The sequence below is a fragment of the Mirounga leonina genome, unplaced genomic scaffold, assembly GCF_011800145.1.
Source record: "Mirounga leonina isolate KUSES-001 unplaced genomic scaffold, KU_Mleo_1.0 Mir_127, whole genome shotgun sequence".
NCBI classification, from domain to species: domain Eukaryota; kingdom Metazoa; phylum Chordata; class Mammalia; order Carnivora; family Phocidae; genus Mirounga; species Mirounga leonina.
The window spans coordinates 71,370,492-71,394,862 of record NW_023270316.1 but is presented as its reverse complement, the minus strand read 5'-3'; the positions used below and the strand labels follow the sequence as shown (position 1 = coordinate 71,394,862).

The 24,371-nt window shown below is 35.2% G+C and overlaps 1 protein-coding gene across 1 annotated transcript in view; it reads right to left on the bottom strand.

Annotated features, from left to right (window-relative positions):
* Window positions 1–356: 356 nt before the first annotated feature.
* The window catches only part of UBL3 (ubiquitin like 3), a 66,274-nt gene continuing 42,259 nt past the window's right edge, over window positions 357–24,371 (bottom strand). The window contains exons 2-5 of the mRNA XM_035003613.1: window positions 11,998–12,106; window positions 7,391–7,477; window positions 3,595–3,672; window positions 357–3,292 (exon numbers count right to left, since the gene is read on the bottom strand). Of these exons, the coding sequence (XP_034859504.1) occupies window positions 3,240–3,292; window positions 3,595–3,672; window positions 7,391–7,477; window positions 11,998–12,106 (327 nt within the window). The 3' untranslated portion in view covers window positions 357–3,239. The remainder of the gene's footprint in view (window positions 3,293–3,594; window positions 3,673–7,390; window positions 7,478–11,997; window positions 12,107–24,371) is intronic.

Genomic DNA, 24,371 nt, shown 5'->3' with positions numbered 1-24,371 from the left:
CAGAGGCCTGTAGTTCTCTTCCAGCCATAATTCTAGGTTATGTACTCTTCTCTCAAGCCCTCCTCTCACCTACTTAGTGTTCAGCTAACAAGCGACTGTATTACAAAATGGTAATGGAAAAAACCTGAAGACATGCCCGTGACAATGACCAGTAAGGATGGTGTGAAGGCATGCTAAATTTTGATTGATCATTTCTCTTTGATTTTGTTAAAATGAAAGAATAAAGGCTGGTGCAGTGTGATTTTACTGGAAAATGTAATAAAATAAATTAAAGGGAATAAAAGAGAAAAGCAGTAGAGACAAAGAACAGGGAAATACACCAAAATTACAAATAGAAGTCATTTAAAAGAAGAAAATATCCTACAGCAGATGATGAAAGTTTTAATTTCTTTTCACATTAAACATTGTTTACCACAATCAGCTAACAGAAATTACTGCAACATTGGTCAAGATGACATAAAACTAAGGATAAATGTTTGTTATGAGAAAACCTCATTTAATGTGACTGGCGATGTTAGATACCCTATTTTTCATGACAGGATTTAAGATACAACCTATCTTGGAACAGAAAGCAAATAATTCAGATCAAGGAGACATGCTGAGATTTTAATAAAGAAGAAAAGCTTTGCCTTGTTCAGAACACTTAACAAAGTCTAGGATAATTTAGGTAAAAGAGGTGAATTAGACACCAAGTGCTGGGCAGGATCACAGGCCCACAATTCAGGCTTTATTTACATTACTGGATCTATGCAGCCTTTACCTCTCGGTAAGGGAGCTGTTATTTTTGGCAGAGGGATCTTTAATAGTAGCCTGGGATATGATTAATCATATTTTAACCTCAGGCAGTCCAAGGAACTATTTTCAAAGGGACAGTTGAGTATTTTCATGGATATACTATTAAGGCATCTCAATTTTTGGTGTTTTCAGTATATAATTTTACTGCTTTTTTTTTCCACTTTGCACAACAATGTTATCAGGAATTAAGTGACACAATTCCTTCTCTACTAATGAACCAGTTTATCCATTTTGCAAACTTTAAATTGAGGTCTTGTAAAAGGGAAATTTATAACATGGGAACACACAGAAAAATATATTGAAAACCAACAGAGAATTATTTTTTAAACAATCATAAAAATTCAATCATAATTAACTGATAGTCTAACTTTGGAAAGACAGTAATTAGAATTAAAATAGGTATTAAAAATAATTACCAGTAGTTTGTTTTACAAAAGAAGAACAGAGCCATAAATGGCTTAATTGCCCAATTAAGTAACTATCAGATTCCTCTTTAGTCAACACTAGGAATTCACATTTGAGCTAGTCAACAAAGCATATAAATATTTAGCATCTGAATACAACATTTTAGTGATGACAGAGACTGCATAATGCTGTCCAGTGTTGCTCTGGGCACAAATTAACCAGGTTAAATATCAAAAATACACGGTGAATACTCTGAAACCAACAATAGAATATTAAACAAATTTCTTAAAGATTCAGAAACAAAAGTAGAAAACAAATTTTAACATGGATGAGATGGTGCTTAAACAACAATCAACTTAATCAAGACCTTTAAAATTACCACTGAAATGCACTATGATATTTTTTAGTTTACAGAAAGAGTAAGTACAGGTTGCAGAAAGAAAATCTTTAGTGCTATTTACATTCGGTTTAAAACTCTGCTCTATACAAATTTAATTCTGATCAGTATGAACAATATTTTCGTAGATCTACTGCATATAAAGCCTCTTCATCAAAGCATTGACAATGAACAAAATAACCTGATTACCTTTAGACAAAGCTGACCATCTGAAACCATTTACACTGAATGTTTTTAAGGGCCACGGACACTTACTATTTAAGTACAGAACATAATGTCAGCCTGCAACTTCATTTTTATAAAGGCTAAAGTTATTTATATGGAATACTGTTCTATATACTACACGCCAATCTATATTTAAGTTCTATAGTTAGGTATTTTATAAGTTTTTTATTAAATATATTCTACACATATTTGTAATTTCATCCAGGAAGAATTTCTTCCCAGTGAAAAAATATAAAATCTTTTATATTTTTACAGGTTTAGATGAAACTAGCTCATGCTTTAGTGCTGTGCAAATTATTTTAGCATATCAATTTTTAAATTATTGGTACAAAACAAAAGAATGGCATCCTTATTCATGTAGTATGCCTTAAAAGTCAACTTTTGATTTTAATACAATTGCAAGCACTAATACCAAATGCAAACTACATAAAGAAACAAAATTAGTTACTATGGAGAATTATTTAAATTTTAAGAATTCATCTGAACTCTAATGAATGAGTGTGACACTGGACACAGTTAGAGATGAGCAATAATTATGGAAAAATTCAATTTGCTGATCTTCAAATACATGAAGCTGATGAGTAAATGAGGTTTTCTATTATCTCTGCGCGGCAATGCAAGTCTACGAGTATGGAATTGACCCTCCCACGTTAAGGCTAGGAAGCGCGCCCGCACCCCTGTTGTGCTGTGTGGACAAGCACTCGGTGACCGCGTGACTGAGGAGTGCGTGTGTGAAAGGAAAAGAAATTTGTTTCATCAGCTCTCCGCTGAGTGCTTTAAACAACAGGCACATTTTGTTTTCTCGTTTGTTGCAGTGAAAATAGTCACCCTCAGTTTTGTATTCTGTGCCAGGGCAGCCCCCATGGCTGACTCTGATATAATTCACCCAACATTTCAGTTTCTTTTCCATTTTTCCCTCTCCAGTTGGCCCACTAATTAACTTCATTAATTGCTGAGTGTTTTCCAGTGTGGAATATTGTATTTCTGAGCATTTCTAGGTGCCATAAACCATGCTGTAAATTCTGCTGATGAAGAAAATAATGTCAATCTTTTTTAGTGCAAACTATATTTGGAACACTTGATTTGTTAGTTCTGGTGATGAAAATTTCTGTGGTAGCAGAATGGCTTCCGCTAGGAAAGAGAACTTAACTCTGCCCCCCGAGATTGACAGCATTCAAAAACCAATATATTTTAAAACTCTGAACATAAAGACACTAGAAATAAAAAAATCATAGTGAAAAATGTTCTTGGTTCTTTTTACTCTGATGCGAGAAGATGAGAGTGTTCACGAGATTATTCGGTTCCATGGATTGACAGGCAGACTCTTCCTAAGGGTTTCTGAAGCAATGTTGGGTCTCTTCTGTCCCAGCAGCATGAAAGACAAAGACCACATCACAGCACACCTAGCAGACAGTGTTTACAGGATTACACAACAATTACTCTCGCCAGTCTTTTCACGATTCCTCTGACCTGGAGAAAATGCAGAAAAGCCTGGTTTATAAAAATCCTCAAATGCGGGGGGGGGGGTGGCATCCAAACATTATAAGAATTTTTTTTTAATGTTTGCAATTTTTTAAATTAAAAAGCTATAATTATAATTATAGCCTGTTTTAATTATAACCCGTTTCCAGGATGTCTGGTTATTTGCTTAACAAGCTCTGTTCATAAACAATGAAAACTTCCTTTCCCTCAGAAGGTCCAAAAACACAGAACCATTTTTGAGTGCCTGTCTCCGTGGCTTGAGTGAGAAGCCTCTGCAGGCTGTGGCTTACCTTGAGAATTGGGCTCTGGCAATGTCTCTCTGGCCACCAAATGCATCACTGTTGTTTTACCAAAAGGAAGTTTTAATGCTACGGGAAAAGCAGAAGATAGTCTGTTACATATATACTGACCTACTGAAATCACTAATCAGAATTGAAACCATTTAAAGAATTGATTGCTTTTTGTAGGACCTCCTCAACAGACTGAATTTCTGACCAGTTAGAGCATCTCTTACAAAATGAAATTAGGTTAATATTATCACAGAAACAAGTCAGGAAATTATTCTGCCCAGCCATGGCCCTTAGTCTGACACCAATAACCATACCGTTGAAGGAAGGGGACAAGAGAAAATAGATAATTAATTAACATTGGAGATAACCTTCAGAGGAGAAAAGGAACTAAAAAAAGTTTTTGAGAATACCTTTTCTAGATTAGGGAAAAGTTTAGATTAAGAGATATTTGTTTCTGAATCTAATTATCAGTCTAATATGCAGTCACCTAATAAAATTACTGCATTGAACAGGCCACTATAATGTAGAAAAAGAACAAACAACAAACTTAATTTTAAATATTTATTCTCAACCCTATATTATTCAATGAAAAAATAATTTTCTTTAAAAGGTTACTTCAAGAGAATCACTATCTTGGCATTATTAATAATTACTGTTTTCTAATCAGGTCTTAATTTAAAAGGCTTTTCTCATTCATAATAAAAAATTTTATTATGAAATATTTCAGACATAGAATGATATAACACACACCATGTATCCATGAACCACTTAAGCAAATATAGACATTAAGTTTCATGGTGAATCTCTGTTATTCTGTGTATAAAATTAGAAGCAGCCAGTATATCTAACTTACAAAGTTATTTCCATAGTTGAGATTTAACTACTTTCTCTTCACTAACTACAAACTTAAGGCAGGCTTAAGATCATTACTTAGCAAGTATGATCCTCCTGCTACCTGCTCTTTAAATCTTGCTCCATAGGATGATGGTTAACATGTAGTCCTAAATATCTTCAATATCATTCATATTTCATGTAATCAAGGTGAGTTTCCATCTTACTTAAAGTTGGCCAGCCATTATTTGGTCTATTCTCTTAACTTCTCAAGTTCAAATGAAGTATGATGGCCCGTAAATACATGCTCTGATGAAATAAGGGGAGGGCTTTTTCTGGATAATCTCCTTGGGGTGTTTTAACATTAAAATGCAAATAAAACTTTGTATTATAAAATTTTTCATTAAATGTACTGGGAAGGACTGACTGAACTTAAGGTTGCATATCACTCTCCTATCATCTCCTGGACTCCAGTAAGCCGGATCCGGGTTGAAAATCACATCTCCACTACTTGCCAATGTGAGATGAGGCATGAGCGAGTCATTTACCTGCTCCCCCGGCCTCAGTTTCCTCTACCCAAATAGAGACAGTAATTCTATCACCTGCCCTTTACAGCTGTATTGACTAAATGAAACAATCCAAGGAAAGTGCTTGTCCAGGGCTTGGCACAAAGAAAACATGCAGTAAATATTACCCTCATCATCATCACCATCATTTTGAGAAAGCAAGGAAGATAGATCTCAGAAAACAGGTAAGTGAATGGAGCTGTACATTTAAAGAAGTGTGGACAGGCCTGGAAAGATGCTGAGTGGCTTACCATTTGAAGCTAGGGATTATTATTTTCCTTCTCCATTTGAATTTTAACTGGAAATAGTAGATATGGATGCTACCAGTATCAAAGAAGGGAAAAGAAGAAGGATACAAGAATTTAAAAGGCTTTCTCTTTCCTTCACTGTGGAGGCTTCTGCTTTCTATTATGACTCTGTACAATATCTAGAACAGTTCTTTTAAAGATTTTATTTATTCATTTGAGAGAGAGAGAGAAACAGCAAGAGAGAGTAGGAGTTGGGGGGGAGGGGCAGAGGGAGAGGGGAGAAGCAGACTTCCTGCTGAGCAGGGACCCCTATGCTGGGCTGGATCCCAGGACCCTGGGATCATGACCTGAGCAGAAGGCAGATGATGCTTTACTGACTGAGCCACCCAGGTGCCCCCAGAACAGGAGTTTTCAACCTCACATAAAAATCACCCAGGATTTCAATTCAGTAGTAGATGGGGAGATGGGGAAAAAGGGAGGGGGAAAAGAAAAGGGGAAGGGGAGGGAGGGAGGAAGAAACAGAAGGAGGGAGAGAGGGAGGGAGGGAGGGAGACAGTGAAAGCTCTCCTCCAACTAGCCAGCACACAGAAATCTGCATTTCAGAATAAGTACCTCAGTTGATTCCTGATTGAATGCCAGTCTCCACCACATTTTGGGAAAGAATGACTGCAATGTATTGAGTGTCAAACTTGTAACTGATCTTCTTTATCCTTAGTAAGACTGTTATCACACCTGTTCTTTAGTAGACTGAAATTCTATGGAACTAAAAAGTTAGATCTCAAAAAAAGGGGATTCAGGGCTACGTTTTAAGAAACTTGGTAACAAAAAAATTAAACCTGAAACTTAACTGGAACCACAAAATCGTAAGAGTGGCAAAGAATGCCCAGGTCTCCTGGTTTAACTAATAAACATCCACAAAATGACTGAACCCCACCCATGGCTGTACCTACTGCTTGTATGTAACCAATAAAAAGGATTTCACTCTTTTTCCTCAGTGGTCTATTCTTTCTTTAGGCAGCTTGACATGCTCAAATAAATTCTTTCTTGTATTGAATAGTAATCTGTCTGCTTTTAATTCCCAGCTGTTGGTCCTAAGTCTAATTCAAGGTTATACAGAGCAAGTCTCAAGCCATGCAAAGCTAGCCTGAGCCTTTCTCCATACTAGCCATTCAAGTATTTGAAGATAGTTTACCATGACCCTGTGTACTGTCTCCTTTATTATTCACATTCAAGAACACAGGGAAACTGAAAAGAAAAATTGTGACCAAAAAACCACATAGTTGAATGTTATTCAACCTTTATCAAACACCCAGATACACTGATCAATTTTGTTGTTAGGTTTAGAGAAAAAAGACTATATTTAAACAAAAATATTAAAGTAGATCACTTAATTTTAAGCCTATAAATATCTAATTATCAGAATATATTTGAAATGCAGGTACTAAAAACAAAACAAACCCTGCTGATGGTAGAGAATGTACCCCATAAGGGGGCACTATTGAGCTACATTTCTCCAATCACATATAAAGAGCAGTGATACCAAAGAAGTGTTTGTTCTAAGTGCTTTGAATATATAATTTAACCCTCTTAACCTAGGAGGTAGGCACTATTGTTAGCCCATTTTATCACAGAGGAAAATTAAGTAACTTTCCCGAGATTATACAGCAGGAAGCAGCGGAGCCAGGATACAACTAGGATAACTGGGTTCTAAATCTGCCCTTTTAATCCTCACACTACAAGGTCTCTCTAACATAACATTTACCTTCGTTCTTGCACGATGGGCAATTATAACAGAGTCAAACTGAAAACCAATTATCATAAACTTCGCCTACTCTGTGTGTCTGGCTTTAACTTAAAAATATTACATCGAATTTATATTATCCAGAAGTACAATAAAATTACATTTACAAAATAATAGGTATGGATTCCTACATCTAATGAGATAGGGTTTATTTCAGAAGGGAGTAAACACTTATCACAGTGCTAAAATGAAATTTAACAGAATGCAAAATGTAAAGAAGTGGAATTACCAAAACAGGCAGAATTCATGAGTTTGAAATAATTTTTGTAAAATCAGCCAACAGCATTGAAACAAATGAATGCCACTGCCATGAGACAGACATTAAATCCCATTACAAAGGTGACTATTACCTCCTAATGTGACATTTCCATGCAGAAATCGTCCTTGATAAATAAGTCGTAGAATATTTGGACTGCTGACCTGCTCTTCTTCCCAGTCTGAAAAGAAGCAGTGAACTTGTTAGGTGTATTTCAAGACAGAATTAAGGTATTACTGCATTGTTTATAGTCCTGAAGTTTAAAGATTAAGATGAATGAGTTGGGAAAAATCTAATACTAGGTAAAGAAAAATGTCATTTGAAAATTAATTACTATTACCAGCAATTAACAGAGAATATTATTATAATGTTCCAATATTTGTACCTGTTAAAATATATATTTGAAGCTAGAGACAATAAGTTTAACAAAGATTTTGATATACTGATACAGAGAATAACAAAAAAATTATACCTCAATAAAACTGGAGAACACAAATTTTAAAAATAAAAAAATTAACAATGTTTACTTTTGGATAACACTGATTTATACTTTGTCTTCTGAAGCCAAATGATAAACATTATAGAAGACACAACTTTTAAGTTCACTTTACCCAAAATATTCAGAAGAAGAAACTTGAAAATAACATATATTAGAAGGTACTACACAAATGTGATAGGAAAGTACATAAAGAAAATAAAAAAACTGGTGAGTAGGATGGGTAGCAGAATATTTCATTTTGTGTACAACTTATGTTATAGTGAAATATGGAATACTATTCTGTTAAAATAATGATTTAAGGACACTGATAATGTGATAGAGTACATGGTTAGTGATTTCACTAGCTGGTAGATACAATCATTTAAGCTCTGATTATGACAAAGATTTAAGAATTCCATTATCGGGGCGCCTGGGTGGCTCAGTCGTTAAGCGTCTGCCTTCGGCTCAGGTCATGATCCCAGGGTCCTGGGATCGAGCCCCGCATCGGGCTCCCTGCTCTGTGAGAAGCCTGCTTCTCCCTCTCCCACTCCCCCTGCTTGTGTTCCCTCTCTCGCTGTGTCTCTCTCTGTCAAATAAATAAATAAAATCTTTAAAAAAAAAAAAAAAAGAATTCCATTATCATCTTTCTCAAGAATTCTTGTATGGTATGTTTATTTCCTAAAGAAGCTCCTATTATCAGGAGCTGTCAATATAAGGATGAGTTTAAAATATCCTAAAGAGAAGTGACAGAAAAGAGGTAAGTAGAGCACTTTTCCTTTTGAGTGTTCAAAATGATGAATATGAATTTGATAAAAGCGTGCCTCCCACTGACTCAGCACAAGAGAAATGGGACAAGAGAAATGAAATGGAGTCCTTTCTTCTCTAGCCCCCTGGTGCTTTTTCTGCGGGTCCTTTCTCCCCCACTTGCACGCCTCTGTTGCCTTCTGACACTAGTGCTCCCAGGTCCCTCTTCTTCTAGAAAAAAGATCAACTAAACCTCTAACACTTTAGTATGGATTGCTATGAATTCATTGCTCCCAAAATTACTGTTTTTTAAATTTTTTATTGTTATGTTAATCACCATACATTACATCATTAGTTTTTGATGCAGTGTTCCATGATTCATTGTTTGTGCATAACACCCAGTGCTCCATGCAGAACGTGCCCTCTTTAAGACCCATCACCAGGCTAACCCATCCCACCATCCCCCTCCCCTCTAGAACCCTCAGTTTGTGATTGCTGCGACATCTGTCACCCCATTGATCGCCAGGGTTGATTCGGCTGATCTGGCTGGCTAGGCGGGTGTCCCCTTCCTCCCTCACCACTCCATGTGCGTCCCTCCCGAAGCTGTGCGCTCTGTCGAAGAGGACGACCTTCCCCGATAGAGGACCGTTCTTCGGTCAAGGGTATACGAGTAGCTGCGCTCCCCTGCTAGAACCTCCAAACAAGCTCTCAAGGTCCAAAATTACTGTTTAATAGACTATTTCTGGTCAAGATGGAAGTGTCCATACATATAAAGACAAATGACAGTGTCTAATTCACTGGAAAAAAAAATATTCTAAAAATCTTTTAAGTATTGTTTTGAGATGCAAAAACTTGAAGCTACATACTTCATTATTTTATACAGAGTACTGTGATTTCCATGTACTTCACTGGGTTTAATATGCCATCTACCTTTCCAAACTCTCAAGATGATCTGAAATTTAGAGAGACCTATAGAAGAACAATGCTTTAAGGAGAAATTTCAGCAACTAGTAACATATATTTAGTGGATATTTTTTTGGACCTCTGAGCTGGTAAGAGCTATTCCACCTATTAACTATAGATTCCATTAAACTGCCTAAGAGTAGACCAAGAAAAACTCTTTCCAAAAATATACTGCACCAAGTGTTTTCTTCTACCGATTTAATATTTACTATACTTCCATTATTAGCACCAACAAATATTTACATTTGCTGACCTATTATGAGATAAAATGTAGACTAGATTGTTAATTTAAATACTTTAGATAAAATAAAAAATTTATTTTTATTCCCTGCATTGTCTAAAATTGCTGGGTAGAAGTGGCAAAGAAAGGCTGGGCTCAAAAATTTATGTGTGAAAATAAGTAATGTGGGATAGATACAATCAATTTCCAATGCTGGTAGAGGGCTGGTTCCTTCATTTGGGACACCAGTTATGGCCAACACCTGCACTCGAGTCCTGCCTTCGGTTACTATTTATCAGGATTTTTAAGGAATTAAAAGTAATTTTCATATCTAAATCAAACAATTATGAAGGTAAAAGTTTTTCCTTTTTTACAAGTTATAATGCTGCCCCCCAAAAATAAATTTTTGAGAGGAACTGCCCTTTTTTGTGTTGTATAATCTTTTCTACAATACCATACATGTCAAAACTGATCTTTACCCTCTTCTCCCCAGATCACAAAAGTAATTTTCTAGATCGTATTTAGTACAACATCACTATTAGACAGGTATTTAAAAAATGCTTTTCCTACTGATGGGTACTGTCATGCCTGGCTATAAGGATAATCCCATATTCTAAGAGCCCCAAGTTTAGTCTATTTTAGCTTTTTCTGAAGGAATTTTCTGAAATTCCTTCTTACCTCCAACCTTTCGCTTTAGTCCCTCCCTGATTTAGGAACTAACATTGACTAGTCCCTTAATTATCAATGGAAGAAAGATCCAGTCATTTGAAAGTATTTGTCCAAATCAGTGTTTCTTAAATGCATGTCTATGAATCCTGAGCTCATGAACAACAGAGCCATGTTCTTAGGTTCTGGAAGTCCTCCTCAAGAATTTTTAAATCATATTTTCATTTTAATGATAATCTGGAAGAGATTATCTAGATAATTCAAATAATCACCTTATAACCAAGTACAGTCTTGGGATTTATTGCCCAGATATGCAGTTTATGATTGTACTGGCACCAAGCAGTACTTCTTTAATTGTCAAGAGGCTAATAAGAAAAGAACAGTGGTTGACTAAATACATAAACAATGCATTCTTGCTAAGTGAAGGCTAAATGACAATTGGGTACACTGTGTGAATGAAGGTTTTGTGGTGAATCTGCAGATAACTGGGTCCTCTTATAGCAAGCAGGAGCATAGGCACGCCAAACTCAACAGTACTATATTCATGGTGCAAGCAGTGAGTTGGTTTAAGCAAAAATATATCATCTGGCACATTAATGTTGTTAATTTGAACATTACTGGTTTTAGAGTTACATTTCCATTTTCTTTTTAGATCTGTTTTATGGTTGTGTATGAGTTAATAAGGATAAAGCATCTTAGTTGGGTTTCATGTTTCTATCTTAAAAAAAAAAAAAACATTGTAATAAAAATAATTTAAGTCAGCACTAGGGAATCTACAAGAATTTTCTTCCTCTAAAGGAGTTCCATATATTACTTAAGGCTGACAAACACTGATCTGATTGATTCATTTTGAATACACTGTGTTCTTTGGTGAAATGAGTCTTGTCCTTTAAAAGTCCAAAATGCTTTGGCTAGTAAAATTATGTTAAATCAGCTGAAACATTCATATTACTATAATACATGCCCTAAAAAGAAAGTTCAAAGGAAAAACACAAGCCAAAGACTCACTTTAGGATGGCAAGACAAAGTCTTATTACATGGAAAAGAATCAGAGAAAGGAAGGAATACCACTCCCCTACTCCCTCAAATTTTGTTTGTCATGGATACTGGCTTGAAAATGCAATGCATAAATGGATTTTATACCTTCTTGCTCTTGTAGTTCAGAGGACACATGAAGTGACATGAATTAGAAATTAACTTTGTGTCAAACTCAATTTTAAATAGATTATAGATAGGAGAGACCAATGAGAATGTATTTTAATTTGTTAAAAATAGTTTTTCTTTCCTTTTACTTTGTGCTTTGTTATAAACAGATTACTGATAGGAAAGTTGTGTGCATGTGTTAGCTACTTTGTGTTTTTCTTTTAAAAAATAATTTTCATTTACATTAAAACGGTTCTAAGGCAAAAACAGATTTTGCATACTGGCTCCTTCCCTATTTTGCAATGAGGTAGCTGAAGAACAAAATCCAGGGACAGATATAGTGTTCCTTCCCCTTTAACTCTGAAGACTAATCTCTCAATTATTTGTTTTTCTCTTAAATCTTTATAACATTTTCAAAATGTTTGTGAAACAAGGTAGGGTATAAAGAATTAACATTATTCATTCTCAAGAGAAAAACACCACTCACCCATTGGCCAATTGTCATACACATGCTTTGCAATGTCAGAAGCAGAATCATTAGGAGAAAACAGGAACTCTTTTGTTTTCCCGCTTACCAAGATGAGGCGCAAATTTATCTGAAAGAAGACAAGGATTCTTTTAATATAAATCTTGAAATTTTGAAAGTAAAAAAATTACTCCTAGGCTTTTCATTTCAATCACATTCTAAATTATTACTAATGCTATTTTCTGTTTTTTTATTTATTTAAATTCTGTAAAGACTTTTTTTTAAAGAATGAGAATTTGGCATATGATTTCATTTCCATTATTTAACATATATGGGGGGGCATATATGTTTGCCTTAATAAATAAAGGGAAACCAAAATTCATTATGCTTTTGTATTTAACTACTTCAACAATGTTCAGAGTTGGACTTTTTATAGGTTATCGCTATTACTTTAGTATACATTTTTTTCCACTGAAAAACTAACAAAAGAGGTGACGCTGCAGGTCACACCACTAAACAGAAGAAAAATTTAGTTGATAATCTACTTAGAAAAAATAAAGGGAAAACACTGTTATGTATAACTCTTTATCCTACAAAATTATTCAAACCTAAACAAATTAACCAGAAACAATAAAGAACTTTACAATGATTAAAGGAGGAATCAATAATAGTTGTTATGTTAAACCCAAATGCAGGATCATTTATTTTGGGAGGGTAGAGGAGAAGCTGTGTGTGACAAAGGACATAGATTCATCCTCAGGGGATAACCTAAGGTAAATAATGGAATTAACATTTTTGAGGTCCAATGAATTTACATTTCAAGTAAATATGTTTACTTATACCTTTTGTAAAACATTTCTAAGTGTTCACTTTTTAATTTTTTCTCTATCCATAATTAACTTGATGTTATTTTTAAAAAACATGACATCACTCATTTCCCTATTAGTTACAGAAATGCAAGCGGGATTTTCTATACTTCTAGGCCTCTGTTAAGAGAGCAAATAAGACCTTCCCAAAAGTTGGGTCTAGACCAGAGCTGAGTCCTGGGACTAACCTAGCTTCTTTATATATAAAGAACAGAGAATATCATTGTACCAGTTTGACTTGTGCCTGGTCCCAGGTTAGCCAAGCTCTCTTCTTCAGCTACCAATACTTTTTTCTTCTAAAAAAAAAATACCAGAACATCTTTAAGATGGCCAAGTCCACAATGAATAGATTGGTGCCTACCACAGCACCATTTAGAGACCAGGTCACTCATTTACTATCTACCACCAACATGGCCAATGCCATTCCCAGTGCCTCAGCACTTTGAAAATGTACTCAAAGTTATAAAATATCTCCTCTACAAAAATGGTAAGCACAAAGAATTCCTCATTTACTGGGATGTGACCGGATCCCATATTAGATGGAGTAGAACTAGATACCATACTAGAAATTAAATTCTAACTGTATGTGCATTTTATTTCCATAAAAAGTTTTTTAGAGGATAAAAGAAAAAGAAATCTATATTCCAGGTGAAAAGCTCTTTCTGTATGTCCAGTAAAAATTTCTTGCTGCCTTTTTTAACCAGAATGAAATCTGAAATTAGACCAAAGAGCATACGTAATACAGGAAGAGATCTGATAAAATCATACTGCTGTAAATAAGTAATACAGTCCAGAAACTTTTTAAGTTCCATCTGAACAAAATTCAAGTAATAGTTTATAAGAATGATTAAATTTTAAGAAAGCACCACTTATTTATTTCATATAACAAATAAGTAATGAGTGATTCTTAAAGCAAGGAATGCAATATCTCTACAATATGAATTTTAGTTCTCAGAGATACACTATTTACAGCTGTCTCTTTATATGTGAATACTGATAAATATATACTATATACTTTGAATTTATATGGAATCTTTTAATGGCTTCATACTATTGTATAAGGGTCCTTCAGTCATTAATGCCCAAGAAATTATGCCCCTCATAATGGTTCAGCCACATGTGTTTAACGAGAAAAAAATATAATTAAATTCAAGCTTCCTAAGAGTTATGTAAATTATATGAATCTACTTTTTTCCAGAATCATCTTTAAAGTTTAAAACTAATTTCTATTGGGCTTTTATTCAAATTATAATATTTAAAAATAACAAAGAAAAAGGGGGAAAAAAGACTTAATTCTTAGAATCTGCAAAGACAATGCCAAAGCATACTTCAGACTTTCCTATTATCCATCAATATAGAAATGGAAAAATATATGACGGTATATCCTTACTAAGGAAATCTGTAGTTATTAAACAACATGAGGTAATAGATCTATATGATCTGACGTGCAAAGGTGTCCACAATATATTAAACTAAATAATATAGACTCCCCATACCATAAATGGGTTCATGCAGCAAAGTTCCCAGAATTTCTTATTTTAAAACTAATACATACCACTGTCACCAGTAAACTGATAGTTCACCTTTGTATTTCAAAATCAATGGTCTAAAGAATGTATGTGCATCTCAATTTTCAGAATGTTGGAAACTTTTGGCCTCTAGCTGTGTTTGACAGGTTTAAAAACATTTTTTTTTTTTTTTTAATGTTTACAGGGGGATATAAACTTTTTAGTTTGACACAGACCCTACTGAGCCCTACTTATTCACACTGGCCTGCTTCACACACTTATCATACCTGCCTGGCCCCAGAAAACATTAAAGTTTATAACTCATGGTAGAACTCTGGGCTACAAAATCAGAACAAGATGCAAGGTAAGATTTCAAAATCTACTGCGAATCTAATCACCCCTCCGGGTAGGGAAAAAAGAAAATATGAAAACTCTAAGTCTATAAATACATAAATCTAAGAAATCATCAAATATTACATTTAAAACTATCTAAAACTGACAATAACATTTAAAGACTACTTCAGGAAGAAAGTTTATGTCCCAAATTAAAAATAACAGCAATAAACCCACAAACTTAAATTGCTGAGTAAAGTAACACATTGCCTGAAACACTTCTGGTGCCTGGTACAATGGCTGGCATATAGTAGGTGTTCAATATTTGTTGACTAATATTTCAGTTTCTTTAGTTTCAGTATGCAAGTGGAAATGCAGACTGGAAAGGTCAGCACGAAGATTCAAATAAAGGCTTCAGCATTCTGGGCATTTTATCAAATGGCCAGTGTGGTATGTAGAATGGGAATGCGGGGGTGCCTGGGTGGCTCAGTCGGTTAAGGGTCTGACTCTCGATTTCAGCTCAGGTCATGATTTCAGGGTGGTGAGATCGAGCTCTGCATCGGGCTCCATGCTCAGTGGGGACTCTACTTGAGATTCTCGCTCTCCCTCTACCCCCACCTAAAAATAATAAATTAAATAAATCTTAAAAAAAAAAAAAAGAATGGGAATGGTCCTTTTTGGTAGTTGTATGGACATGTGGATAGTTCCAACATGTAAACACCTCAGTGCTTAATTTGTCAGGCTCTGGATCTTCATTGTCAGTAACATGCCACAGTTTATATAAATACTATAATTTAGTAAGGCATTTTCAAAGGTAAAATTAATTCTGATTGTACTTAATTTTCAAATGAAGCTAAAGACTGGGTTATTGATATGGAAGATTAATGGATGAGTCTGGACTTGTTCCTATGTTTATCTCTGTGTGACAACCTTGCTCCTAGACTAGAAGTATACACCTGCCCCAATATATAGGCAAGTGTATCTTAGGGCTGTAACACCAATGGAAGAAAACACTAAATTTCCATGCTTTCTTTAGAAAAAATTTTGAAAGCAATCACCCAGATAAACAACTAGATACACAGATTGGTCAGTAGTTAATTACTCCTATATCATAGTAAGAACTTTCTCAAGTTTATTCAGATAAATAATGTCAATTATACCTCCTCTCAGTAATTGTATGGCAATTCCTATAAATGTGAGCTAGTTTCCTTTAAAAGATTATGTTCCATTTATTTAAATATTTATTAATGCAAGATCTTTTTACTTCTTTGAAGCCATGCTAAGTCAATCTATAAAATACCTTAAGAGAACTCTTGCTTGTGGGGTACTAGAATTCTTGACACATTGACAATGGATTAAAAACAACCCTTATTTACAGCTTAAAAGGTGATATACTACAGGTACATACTTGTCTAAAAATAAAACTGTTAATCAAGACTCCAAATGACTCGATATGAAATGGAGCTCCTATTATAAATAAAATTCCCAAGGGATGTTCAGATTATCCAAATGAATGATACATTTCAGAGTTACTTTTGAGGCAAAACAAATCCTAACAAGACTCTTAGTGAGGTAGCAACCTTAATCATTTCCTGTAAGGCCAATGGAAATGACAAGAACTCTTCTATGCATGTAATTTCAAGTTATCTCTATTTGTCAGATTATAACAATTTGGAGAAATCTCATCTAGAACTTAATTCACACAACAATTTGTTTTCAACTCATCAGGGTGAAAAAAGAGGAAGTAAAAAGGGAGACTGGAAGATGGAATTAATTGGAATGGTCTCTGGAAATAAAACAGACAAGTATGGAGATGGACCATGCCCTTTAAAAGAAATATGGCTGTTTTTACCAAGAGATCAACAGGTTGGTCAGAAAAGAAATTCTGCTCCCTCTCTGCTTTTGTGTTCTATCAAATAAATAAAATCTTTTTTTTTTTTTTTTTAAGATTTTATTTATTTATTTGAGAGAGAGAATGAGAGACAAAGAGCAGGAGAGGGAGGAGGGTCAGAGGGAGAAGCAGACTCCCTGCTGAGCAGGGAGCCCGATGCGGGACTCAATCCCGGGACTCCAGGATCATGACCTGAGCCGAAGGCAGTCGCTTAACCAACTGAGCCACCCAGGCGCCCCACAAATAAACAAAATCTTAAAAAAAGAGAAAGAGAGAGAGGAAGGAAGGAAGGAAGGAAGGAAGGAAGGAAGGAAGGAAGGAAGGAAAGAAGGAAGGAAAGAAGGGGGGAAGGAAGGAAAGAAAGAAGGGGGGGGAAGGAAGGAACGGAATTCCCAACTTCTCCTCTCAGTCTCCTAAGATTAAAACAAGTGACATTCAAGTGAAGAATCTTTTTGCCTTTGAAATGCTCATTCCTGCCTTTTTTGCTAAAGGGCAAGCACAAGTGGCCAGTGGAAAGATGTTAGACTTTCTTTGCAAGTCACTTTTTAAGAGCTCTCAGTTTATCTCAAGGGGATCATACAGAGTAAATAAAGCCAACCCCAAAAGGTTACATACTATATGATTCCAAATATATAATATTCTTGAAATGACAAAACTATGGAATGGAGAACAGGTTAGTGGTAGCCAGGTTTTAGGAAGAGGGGAAGGGGAAGGGGTGGCTGTATCTATAAAAGGGAAGCACAAGGGATGCTTGTGATGGAACTGTTCTCTTACTGGGGTGAATGGTCACATGAATCTGCATATGTGATAAAAAGGCACAGAACTAAATGCATACACACACAAACAAGTGCATGAAAAACTGGAGAAATCTGAATGAAGTCTGTGGATTTTATCACTGTCAATTTCCTGCTGTGAGACTGTACTACAGTTATATAAGATGACGTCACCAATAGGAAACCCAGGTGAAGGGTACACGGGATTTCTCTGTACTATTTCTTACAACAAGGGCATGTGAATCTATAAATTTCTCCAAAGAAGATATTTTAAAAAACTAGCACTCAACTTGCTAAAAATTTATATGGTATTATATGTCTGTCTTATTCTTATTTGCATTTGAAGATGAATAATGCTTTTTAAAAAATAACATATGAAAATAGAGGTTTGATCTAGAAAAAAGTATGTAAGTCTATCAGTGACTTATTTTAAGACAATATGTATAAATCTTAAAATCGATAAGCATGTTTTCTTGTTCCTAGAGTTACAGATTTTAAATGGCATATTTTCAATTTTTGCTAAACATTACAGAAAAATGGAATGAGGGAGAAATGTGCTCATTTTTTTTACATAGGACTGATTTAAAACAAATTATTCTAACAATTGCAATGCTAAAATATGGTAATCATATATTTCATAAACTTTCTTTTAGTTGTTCATTTATTCAAACATTTTCTGAAATAGACACTGTGCTTGGTGCCTGGATTACAAAAGATTTAATATGAAATCCCTTGAGGATTTCGTAACCTTGAAGCTATGAGACATAAAAACATAATTATGGGGGAGGGGGTAGCTAGGATATAAAATTTTAAGTGCTCATAAATATTAGCTGAATGAGTTTTTAAAACAACAAAAGGAAAACCTGTGAGTCTGACATTCCAGAGTAGGGTCTATATGGCACAGCGAATAAAGAAGGAGAAATGCTAACACTTGCCATTTACTGTATGGCTTTACTGTATCTCCGGTATTGCTCTTAGTTACTACTCACCTAGCCCATTTCTGAAGCAGGTATTACTCCCCTATTTCAGAGTTGTAGGAATGAATTTAGAGACTTTAGCAAGTGCGTAAGCTGAGATCCGAACCTGGGTGTGCCACCAACACAGTATTTGATGTTCACCACTCGGGTCAAGTGAACCAGGTGGTCCCAGCAAATTCCTTACCGTGGTCTTCATATTGTTCTCCATTACCATCTCAACCACTCTTGCCCTCACTATGGTCCAACCACAGGTACCATTTCTCAGTTCCTCAAAAGTGCCAAGTTCTTACCTGCCTTAAGGCCTTTACACAGGTTCTTTTTTTTTTTTTTAAAGATTTTATTTATTTATTCATGAGAGACAGAGAGAGAGAGATAGAGAGAGGCAGAGGGAGAAGCAGGCTCCCAAGGACCAGGAAGCCCGATGCGGGACTCGATCCCAGGACCCTGAGATCATGACCTGAGCCGAAGGCAGACGCTTAACCATCTGAGCCACCCAGGCGCCCCTACACAGGTTGTTTCTTGTGTGTGGAATGCTTGGTGCCCCACACTCTCAACCCCAATCCACACACACTCTGGCTTACATGTATTTGAGATGGGATGGCATAAATAAATCCTCCTGAGCCTCATCCTCCTGGATGAAATAATGAAACTAAATTTTGAAGAAACAGTAGAAAAAGAATTTCAAAATAGAATTAGAGAAGCCAAGAAAGCATTCCTATTCCCCACTGGAATGAAGCAGCAATCCTATTTATGAAGAAGTTATATGAGGCATCCATGGAAACAGATTTTTAACTTCTAAGAAAATATACCTGAATTCTTGTCTATGAATTTACTTGTATTATGGAGTCATAAACCATGGTACACTGAGATTTGCTAAATGGACTGAAACTACAGGATCTTTTTCTATTTTCTTTTTAGTACTCAGCATGATGTTGATTCTAATATACATGAAATATAAAATCTTTATAGGTAAAAACTCAGTGGAATCCCTTTTTATTTGTAAAAACACTTACCTACCCTGAATGATAGGCAAAGGGGAGGCTAGACAGTTCCCCACTTTAAGTTCCCAAGTAAAGCTTTTATGACATCTCATTTTAGTTGGAATGTGAATTTCCAGAACATTTAACTCACCTTAAAATGTAGATCGAGAATGACATTCCAAAGCAACATTTAATGCTTTTTAAATTATATAAACCTGTCAACTATTTATTCATTAAATTATTTTTTGATCACTGAACACAAACAAGAAACTGCTGAGTTATACAAATGAATTAACAACAATATTAAATTAGCCTACTTGCTTTCTAGAAAATATACATTGATTTTTTTTCCTCATCAGTGAAGAAACAAAGAAACCATTGGGTTCTTATAAATACAGTTGAGAATCAAATAATGTAGCTCAAAATTTATAAGGCTTTGGTGCCTGGCACACAGTCAGTGCCTCATTAGCTATTATCACAAATTATCTATCATCGTCATCATAACCATCATTAGTTATAGTAGATCACATTTATACTAACTATATAATGCTCTCTCTTTAAATACTTTATAACACACATATAGTTTAAAATAAGTTTGGGAGACTTCTGTAAAATTAAAATTCCATATGAAGACTGAACAATATATTTTCTTGAGAAACCTTGCAAATTATTCTTAAAATTATAATTTTTCAAGTTCCAAATCCTATAAACTTAGAAAACATGTTGGTTCTGAAATTGAATTACAGTTCTATATCACTTTAAAATTTAACTGTAAGATACAAACCAGCTGCTTTAACCAGATTTCAAATATGCAAGTGTAGTAGTCTAATTTCCTATACGTACTATCAACTAAATAGCGAATTTGAATGAAACCAAAGTAGTCTCTCTGGGACACTGGATCTGTATCTAGGGAAACCTTTGTTTTGAAAAAGACTTTCAGGTCTTATGACTCACTTAATTAAGAACAACAGTTCAGTACAACTGTTTGTCAACCAAGCACTGAAGATACTAAATTATAGATAGGAGAAAGGGAACTGGCAAAGGCAAAGCAATAAAGAGAACATTGGGGAAGGGAGAGAGTAGCCTTTCCTATATTCATAATATTATGTTCACATATTTCAGGAGGATGACAATTTTCTTTTCTCTGCCCATCTCCCATTAGTAGAAATAGGATGGTGTACGTTTTTTGGCTAAAAGCCTGAAATCATGGGGAAGGAAACTAATATTTATTGAATATCAACTATGCACCAGGAGTTTTCCTTACATGTAGTATCTCATTGGAGTAGTTTTAGCACACATCTTATTTTAGTATCTACTATATAGTTCTTTTTCTTGTCTCTAATCACCTAGCTACTCCGATAAAACAGGTAGAACACAGGATGAATCTTTTAGATGTCTATATCTCTTATCTTTGTCTTGGTTTGCCATTATTTGAGCCTTGCACCATATTCCTCTTGAGGTGAGTGCTTGCCCTTTTGCTGGGGGTATCAATTCCCAGATTCTTTCCCTCCTACTTCTTCTATGCTATTATCAAATTCTCGGTACTACTTTAAATCTCATGTCTTTTACAATTTTCCTCAAACATTCAACTTTTAAGACTTTAAGACTTGGGGGGAGTCTCAGAATTCATCCAGTTCACAGACAGGGTATAGACAAGGGAAAAGAGGCCCCCGGGTGGCTAGCTAGTTAGTGGCGAAGCAAAATAGCACTGCCCAGGTTTTCTCTCTGAAGTCAGGGTTTGTTCTAGCACACTTCAGTGTCTCCCCAAACACTCTCCCAACCTCTCCCTACATCCTTCTAAATACTGGACTTATGTTTTATTCAAATAGCCACTCCAGAAGGGCTTGCTTTTCTCTTAGGATTCACACAACTTTTGAGACAAAATACTCCTTAATCTGCTATATGCTACCTGAAAACTAATTCTATTTCTCTGAGTGACAGAACTTCTAGGGAATATAAATGTTGAGAGGAAAAAAAAAAAAGCGTTCCTATATACTGTAAAATAAATTTGGAAATGCCAGGTTAAAAAATTCAAACAAGGTGTCTGCCAAGAGCCGGGAGGAAGGGAAATGGAGAGTTGATGTTTAATGATTACAGATTTTCAGTTTTGCCAAATGAAAAGAGTTCTGGAAATGGGATGGTGGTGATGGTTGTGCATTATGAATGTATACTGTACATTTAAAAACGTTTAAGATCACAAAGATCTTAGTTTGTTACAAACCAACAAAGATGGTTTGTTAAAAAAATAAATTCCCATTAATAATTAATCTTGATCCTCTGATGTTTTAAAGTATTGAAGTGTAATAAAACAGTTGGAGAGTAATCTCATCTTGGTAATTCTGATATAATAAAGTATTTCATTTTATACAAAGTATAAAAATGGTGAAGATGGTAAATATGATGTATATTTTACTACAATCAAAAAGCCAAAAAATATTTACAAAAAAATTCAAAGTTTCTTCACTGCAAAAGTTCTCAGAATCTTTCATATGCCAAAATGACTTTGTGAATCTTTAAGGGGAAGAGGGACCTGTGAGTCTACTTTCAGATGACACTTCAAACGACTGAACACACAAAAGTCTGGTAAACAAGGTACTAGGCTAGATGCTGTAGGAGATACAAAGATGATCAAAACATAATCAATCAGTACTTATAATTTGCTATAAAGCATTCAACCGCCTCAGGAGGCAGTGGGGCTAACATAGGCAGGCCACTGAAAAAGTTTATTTACTGAATTTCAAATTTATTGGGCATAATATGTTGATGGGGAACCTCATTTGCATGTAATGAAAAATCAGTAATCAGTCTTATGGCATAATATTTTACCATAAAAAATGTTGAAATGGTTGTAATTAAAATAACCTATTTACATCTATTGTTAGAGGACGTCAAAGTGACTTAATTTTTTTGCAGTATAACTGTGAATTAAATATTTGCATCACTGCTGTATGAAAGGATAAGATATTCCCGGAGATGGTCTTTAATGTTAGACTAAAACTCACATTAAGATGGGCATCTTAAAAACACACATTTGAAAAGGCTTATTTTTTCATAAACTTTTTTTTTTTTTTTTTTTAAAATGAGGAAAATGGCTCAGACTTGATGCCATGGCTGTGGCTAGAAAACAAAATAATTTCACTGTGTGCCTTTGCCCTATAAAAGTGAAACTAATGGTTCTCTGAGGGACTGTCCTAGATAACTGTTAAAAGTCCCCTCCAGCTCTAATACAAAAAGGGCATGTTATTTGAAATATAACAATTTTATTATGTATGATAAAAAATATGCATAGGATATGTAAGCATTCAGTAATGACCAAGTTATTCCAATCAGTCACTTTTTATTTGAATTAACAGAGGTGGAATGATGCAAACCCAGTGCCTTCACTTCCTCATCGCTAACTCTGATCTTTAATTCCCTATAAATCTGCCTATTGAAGCCACACTACTGAACCATACTCTTGAAAGTCACTTACGACCATCTAATAAAAAACATCAAATAGCTTCTTCTCATTTCTCATCTTCCTTAATCCCTCTGTAAACATCTGACACAGTTTATTCCTTCCTTCTTGAAAGTCTTTCCTCATTAGGTTTCTGTAATTCCCCAAATGTATTTTCTGAAACACTAGCCTCCATGAAGTATTCTGGGAGAGAAAACAGTTCAGCGGTCAGGTGAATTTGCAAAACACTGCTTCATATATTCCTGTCTTGGAAATCTGCCACGTATGTTAACATATTAAAAACCCAGAGAATTCTTTTAGTGAACAAATTCATCTAACTTTAACACAGTTACAGTATTTAACCACAGAACCAACTTTTCTTTCCCATATTACCTGTTACCCAACCCACAGATCTCGTTTTTGGTAAAACATACTTTGGGGAATACTACTATTCCTGCTTTTGACCCTCTCCTTTAGTTGTTCTTTTGCCTCTTGTACTCCAAATATGGGCTTTCCAAGGTTCCCTCATCAATCTTTTCTTTCCCCAACACTCTATCAGAGATCTCATCTACCCCTGAGGCTTCGATTGCCACCTATGTGGGACATTCCCAAACTAATTCTCCATGGGGCACCAATTTCATTTCTCCAACTGCCAGCTGACCATTTCTAATTGGATAGCCTGCTGTCTCTTCAAAATCGATCTGTTTAAACTTATTTCTTCCTAAGTAAGAGGTATCCCTCCTGACTTATTTATTTCTGCTAAATTCTCCTGGTCTCCCAGTTACTCAGGTCTGAAGGCTCAGCATCGTCATTACTCTGCTCTTTTCTTCCCCTTTACTAGGTTACTAAATTCTTTAAAATTCTCTTTGCTGCCTCTCTCACCCCCAAACCATCTTGCACATTGCCAGACAATTTCGACAGTTTAAAATTTTGTCATTGTGCTACAGGTAGCTAACATTTACTATCACTTACAAGTAGTATACAGTACTTTGCATGAAGTATACAGTTAATTGTTACACAACCCTAGGGGCTAGGTACTATCACCTCTGTATTGTAGTAGGGATGCTGAGGTTAAGTAACTTAAGATCGCATAGTTCATAGTCCAAACTTCTCAGTCCAATCCAATTACTACTATTTCCCTACCTAAATTTCTATTCCAACCAAATTGATAAATTCATTATAAATCCTATCCTGCCAAGAATCACAAGAATGAATTCCTGCTTCTGTTCATTCAGTTCTAATGCCTCCTTTGAAGCCTATGTGACCACTCTAGCCTCCACTGCCCCTTTCTCACTCAGAGTTTCTATCCAATCATGGGCATGTGCTGAAGCAGTCCTGTATATCCATGTTTGCCTGGGACAATTCTGATTTACATTTGTGGTATTACTATTCTAATGAACAGTGCTCCCTTTTATTCTCAAAAGTATCTCAACCTACATAATAAATTATAAGGTCATCCTACATATATCATATCATTTATTGTAGCAAGATACATTATATTTATGTCTTAACTCCCAAATTAAATCATGGTCTTTGAGGGTGGTAAATCAATCTTAGAACTTCTTAATAGTTCTCTTCTTTCAGAAGTTGCTAACTTATATCAACAGGAACAGTTGTGGAGATGAGGCGCC